The sequence below is a fragment of the Hipposideros armiger genome, unplaced genomic scaffold (assembly GCF_001890085.2).
Source record: "Hipposideros armiger isolate ML-2016 unplaced genomic scaffold, ASM189008v1 scaffold_1569, whole genome shotgun sequence".
Taxonomy (NCBI): domain Eukaryota; kingdom Metazoa; phylum Chordata; class Mammalia; order Chiroptera; family Hipposideridae; genus Hipposideros; species Hipposideros armiger.
In genome coordinates, this window is record NW_017732919.1 from 136,351 (window position 1) to 142,428 (window position 6,078).

The 6,078-nt window shown below is 36.0% G+C and overlaps 1 protein-coding gene across 1 annotated transcript in view; it reads right to left on the reverse strand.

Annotated features, from left to right (window-relative positions):
• The window catches only part of SPTA1 (spectrin alpha, erythrocytic 1), a 110,993-nt gene extending 107,210 nt beyond the window's left edge, over positions 1-3,783 (reverse strand). Inside the window, exons 1-3 of the mRNA XM_019634272.1 lie at positions 3,748-3,783; positions 2,159-2,398; positions 1,097-1,222 (exon numbers count right to left, since the gene is read on the reverse strand). Coding sequence (XP_019489817.1) covers positions 1,097-1,222; positions 2,159-2,395 — 363 coding nt within the window. The 5' untranslated portion in view covers positions 2,396-2,398; positions 3,748-3,783. The remainder of the gene's footprint in view (positions 1-1,096; positions 1,223-2,158; positions 2,399-3,747) is intronic.
• Between the last annotated feature and the right edge of the window lie 2,295 nt (positions 3,784-6,078).

Sequence of the window (6,078 nt, forward strand, 5' to 3'; positions counted from 1 at the left end):
GACCTCCACAACTAGATTGAAGAACAAAACGACAGCAACTTGTCTGTTCCCCTTCCCCCAATTCCCCAGCGCTGTTCCCCTCCCCGCAATTCCCCAATAAAAATCTTAAAAAAAAAAAATTAATGTAGGAAGTTGATGGCATGCAAAACTATGAATAATTAAAAAATTATCTCATGGGGATCTAAAGTACAGCATAGGGAATATAGTCAATAATGTTATAATAACGATGTACACATCAGATGGGTGGTAGACTTGTTGGGGTGATCACTTTGTGAGGTATGTGAATGTCTAATCACTAAGCCATTTTGCATATCTGAAACTAATATTATAATGTATGTTAATGGTAATTACAACATAAATTTTTAGAAATTAAAAAATATGTAATACAAATGTTTTAATAATTTAAAAAATAGATAAACAGTAAAAAATCCATTCATACATAAAAGATCCTGAATTGACTATATCAACAAAAACATGTTGGAAGAGTACATAGATTAAGTTAGAAAACAGTAGATACATTAGTAATGGGTTCCAAAGTGGTGGTGACCTTATGTTCAATGTTCAGGGAGGATTTTTGAAGATAAGGGATTTTAGGAGTTTTTCAAAGTGAACAGGAGGGTTTGGAGATCTGTAATAGTGATCATAGCATGTGCACTGTAAAGAAAAAGAGACATTATGGACAAAGGGAGAAAGATTTCAGAGAAGACTCAAATGGACAGCATTCCTTGTTTGAAGAGTTTAAGGAACAAGAACTCTGAGGTCAGAAGAAATAATTAAAACATTTAGGGAAGCCCATTATCTGGGAAATGTGGAACCAGATTGAAGTAGGCTTGATCTTGAGTCAATTTATTCTGCAGTGGCATAAGGAGGAATGTGATGTAATCAATGACAGCGTTTGTATCATAGCTCTTCTCCCCACCCCAAGGAACACAAGGACATCCCATCACTTTTCTTGCCCTGCCCCATAGAAGATAAGAGATAGGAGCCCTAATTCTAAGCCAGCTACATCAAGGTCTATAGCCAGTATAATCACTTAAGACCCAATAACATAATCAATCATCAGAAACTTATCTTTGAGAGCCTACCATATATTTACCTTGGTGTCCTCATGGGCAAAATGCCCCTCAGCAAATCGAACTTTCCTGATTTCTTCCAGCTCAGGAATAACCCTTGATTTTGCTTGCACCTCTGCTTCGAAGGATTCATGTTTCTGATATTTCCCCTGAAGTTTAGAAATCAGAGTTTAGAGCTAACGAAGCCTTGTCTCCCTGGACTACACAAAAGCCCTTTTGTTCTTCTTACTTTCAGTCAGAACTACTTGTTGCCCAACTTAAATTAAGTGATAACCTCTGACCAGAGTTGGCAAGTGACATCTTGAAAGAAATGGTCACTCTAGGAGGAACTGCTGCACACAGGTTTTCAAAAGAAAAAAAAATCCAAGTGCAGTAGAGAAAAATGAGGAAGATGATCATGGCAATAATGACTTTTAAAAATAATTTTTTGCATGCCATATTATGTTATTGTTGTCATATATAAATTGATACATTCAATCAATATCATTTTGTTCTTGCTCCCAGTGCTCACTCTCCAATACTGATTGCCCTTTTCAGTCATATAAAACTTACTTCTGATCATAACTATGCTACATGTTATAATACAAGTAAAGGTGGAAACACCCATCAAACTTCTCATCCTAGGACCTCTCATTTGAACATAACAGAGACATGACTAGCCATTTGGGGAAAACCCAGGAAAAACCCTGGTTAACTCATATATTACTGAGGAGAGTGGAAATCAGTTGTTTCAGAAGCATTGGTGACTCTTCACCTCAATTCCACCCTTAATGTCACAAAACATTGAAATCATATGAACAAATTCTTTGAACTCTCACTCTTTTGCCCAGAGTTTAACATCAGATGAATATTATATTCATAGAATGCTATCTAGAATTACTTTCTTTTGTTAATCAGATACTGAGGTTTAAGAAGTTGAAGGCATGGGGTATTTAAAGGCAAAATTACTGTCCCTAACAGGTAGTCCAATCTATTATTACATCATCTTCCTATAGTTAACCACATATACACTTACATTATAAGAATGTTTCCCTTTCTAGAGGTTTTAGGGTTTGCTCTGGGGGAAGTCAGTGGAACTGAGTGACCTGTATGTTAGTTGGGTCTTCATAGCTCTTATCCCCTGCAATCTTGAGTTTCTCCAAGATCCATTTCTCCAGGTCATCTGCATCCCGTCTGAAAACCTGGTAGTGATAGGACTCTTCAAGCTTCTGGCCTCTCTCAGCAACCAGCTCCTTGAACCTCTGATACCGAGTCAACACCTCCTGACGCCTCTGCTGGATCTCTTCTGCTGTTTCCAGCACCTTTGGCCCACTGCTCTCCATAGCCTGCAAGTTAAAAACTTCTATCTATTGCTGGTTTTCAAATTTCTAGCATATTATCCCTTTTATATATCCCAAGGCATTTACTTACGTTGGACTTGTGTTCCGGTATCTTTAAACCTGTGAAAGCCTGCTGTTAGAAGAGCTGTAGCACATTTATATAATTTTGCCCATATACAGCTACCATGTAGGGTAATAATTCTTGATCAGTCAGAAGAATTTTTCAACTTTTCACATAAATTTGTGCCAACATTTATTGTTTTATAAATAGAATTAATTTGGACACATGATGCAAGTCAGGTATAAATTAGAAACCACAGAGTTTCAGATGGATAAAAAATATAATTTGATTGCTTTCAAAGGCTAATAAGATGTTGACAAATACGGGTCATTCTGAATTTAATTTAATGAGTGATTAAAAATAGCTTGCAACTAACTTGGCCAATGATATATATAAACATTTAAAAATGTTTTCTTCTTACTAAAAAATATAGCTCATATATTCTTTACTCTTTTTATTTGCTTAATTCACAAGCACTAAAAATCAAAAGTTCAGCCCATCTTCTACCCAATGATCACAAATTCCAAATTGTACAATTTCAGTAATTGGCTTTTGAAATAGAAAACATTGTACTCTCAAACAACATAAAATACCCCTTTCTACAGTGGGATCCAACTTTTTTGTGACAACATCCTGCAAAATCTCCACAGAGTCCACCTTCATTCACCGGATATAGGCAGAGTTTCCCATAGTTTGTCTCAGCCATAACGTTCAATATAAAATTCAAATTTAATCTCCTTCTTTCTAAATATAATTACTGCTCTGTAGATGGCCTTTACTAGTTTGGCTATGGAACTAAATCATTCTATGGAGACTCAAATCAGTATCACGTATTATTAGGTTCAAAGTTTTTAGTCATTCTCTGTGAACCCATGTAAACAGGTCATGCTGGATTTCAGTGCCATATAGCCCACAAGCTCAAAGTCATTGTTTAAGGTGAGACATTCACAAAAACAGAATCAGAATTTAACTTCTCTGCTTTTTAAGAGTCAAGAACTAGTCTTAATCCACTTCAGAAATAGTACAGAAACTTCAAACTCCTTTCCTAATTATATTGGGGACAAATTGCACTGTAAAGAATTCTGTACTCACAGTTTCCTTTGCAAAGTGTTCCACTTTTCCTAAAGGTCTAGAATGAGACAAGATAAAATATATCCAGAAGAAAGAGAGGCAAAGAGGAAGAGAGAGACAGGAATACAATTCACATGGAATTGTCTAGCCTGTTTCAGACAGTGACTAGAGAAATGTTACATATGTGGCAGAGGAAAAAAAAAAAACACAAAAAACCTCTTACTTGGGCCCAGAATTCCTCCAGCTACAACCTGTTATCTTCAGGAGACAGGTTCAGCTGAGGCGGTTGGCTGAGAACTGCTAACTTTCACAGATGTGGAGTGACTCAGCCATTTGGGGAGACTATGACTCTCAAAGTTTCTCAGCAGAGCTTCTTTAAAAACTGAAAGCAAAATTTTTAGATAAAAAATTAGAAAGAAAAAAATAGTTATAGATGTCAGATAAAGAGACTGTATTAAGATCGTGTTTTGTTTCTTTGATTAGTTTTAAATTTTATGCCTGAGAATTATAAATCAGGAAGGAATTTTGTGTTGTCCATTCTTCAGGCTCTGTGCATAATTACAAGAACACAGGGCATACATAGGGACATACAACCTGTCTCTAGGAAACACAACTCAACAACTTTATCTAAACCCAACTTCAGATTTTTAACAGACTTTTAAGTCAACAAGGTATCGTAACTCTTGCTATAGAGCCTTTGCCTGAACAGAAAAAAAAAAAAATTATTCTCGGCCTCACAGGTTGGGTTTTTAAAAAGCTGTACCCTTAGGGGCTGGCCTAGTGGCTCAGTTGGTTAAGAGCTCACCTGGCCTGAGCTGAGCTGCTGACAGGCTGGCAGGATGGCTCAGCTAAAAAAACAAAAAAACAAAAAAAACCAAAAAACAAAACTGTACCCTTAACATTTTAATGGAAGGAACAAAGGAGTAAGATATATGTATGTTTATTTGTATTTCATGAAGCAAAAATTAGGATACCTCATTTGATAAGCTAATGAAGTTACAAAACATTTAAAAATGGGACTGAGTTCTAGAATGTGAAGTAAAAATCATCTTATTTTATGTATTATTTTTAATGGAGAGAAAAGGAAGCAGAAATTCTTTTCTAAAGGCATAGTTTTTTTGGGCAACTTTACAAAAATGAAACAAACTAACAAAAAGAAAATAGTGGGATAGTTTCAGACCCTCCTATAAAGCAGTGGGACAATCCTTGCAAAACCTCATTCCAGTGTAAAGCCAATTTGGATAATCTAACTTTCATGCTCTACTAGAGTAGATAAAAGTTTTACATTTCTGGTTTTCCCTGTTCTTGGATCATCTCACTGAAAGAAACTGAGAGGATGTATTACAGAATTGTACACCTGAAATCTATGTAACTTTACTAACAATTGTCACCTCAATAAATTTTTTTTTTTCTTTAGCTCAGCCATCCTGACACCTGTTGGCAGCTCAGCGGCAACTCAGCTCGGGCCAGGCATTGAACCGCTGTTGCTCAGAGCTCAAACTCTTGCGCGAGCTCTTAACCAACTGAGCCACTCGGCCGGCCCCCCAATAAATTTTAATTAAAAAAAATTCTCTTCTTAAGTCTAGGACTACTTTTCATTTCCATGCAGTTTCATTATATTCAAATCAAATTTGGGTACTAAAGACAGGAACACAAATCTTAAAGAATACATTATATCACATGCACCAAGGAAACTCTGGCTGGAGTTGGGGCAGAGAGGTAACATTGTTGTCTTTATTCAAGAGATAAGAACATTAATCATGTTGATATGTATTAAGATATGGTAGATGAAAATTAGAATCTACCATATCTTAATTTACATATCAACATGATTAATTTACATTAATTTCTAATTTTTAGAAGATTCTGCAAAACAAGTTTTGTCATCCTTATTTCTATATGAGAAACAGAGGTAGCCTCTAAGAGGTAAACTCATCCCATGGCTATTTGGTTTGTAAGTATTTAAACAAAGAGTCAAATGACCTTCATGAGCCACTGTGTTCCTCATCTGTTTTAGTCAATTTTCTCTTAGTCCATCAACATTTCTGGTTGTCCTATTCTAGGATCTTGTCACCATGAGTGCCAACCAGGTGATAGCCAAAGAAATAATAGGGCCCAATCATCAGGATTGGTCATCATGAAATAAAATAAGAGTGGATAAGAACAATAGTCTTTAGAGCAGGTAACAATGTGGGAATACACAGGGGGCAGTCAGGAAGGAGGTTTTATACATCAAAACAGAAGTGTTCTTTGAATTTTCAATCATTGCTGCCAGAAGAGATTCATGGTAGAAGTTTCTCTGACAGCACTCTGGTTGTTACTCTGGAAGCTGCTAACTTTAAATGTAGTCCCACACTATCTTCTCAGTCCCGTTAGACAAAGTTTTTCAAATCACTGAGCACTGTTTACCATTATTAGTAACAGTATAATATAGGAGTGCCTCCTTGGGATTGATGAAAGGACATGATGAGAAAAATCTTAAACTCTGATGGCTTAACATTTGGACCTCTGATCTTTTGCCATTTTTATAGTTTTCCAAGAATGTTTATTGTCT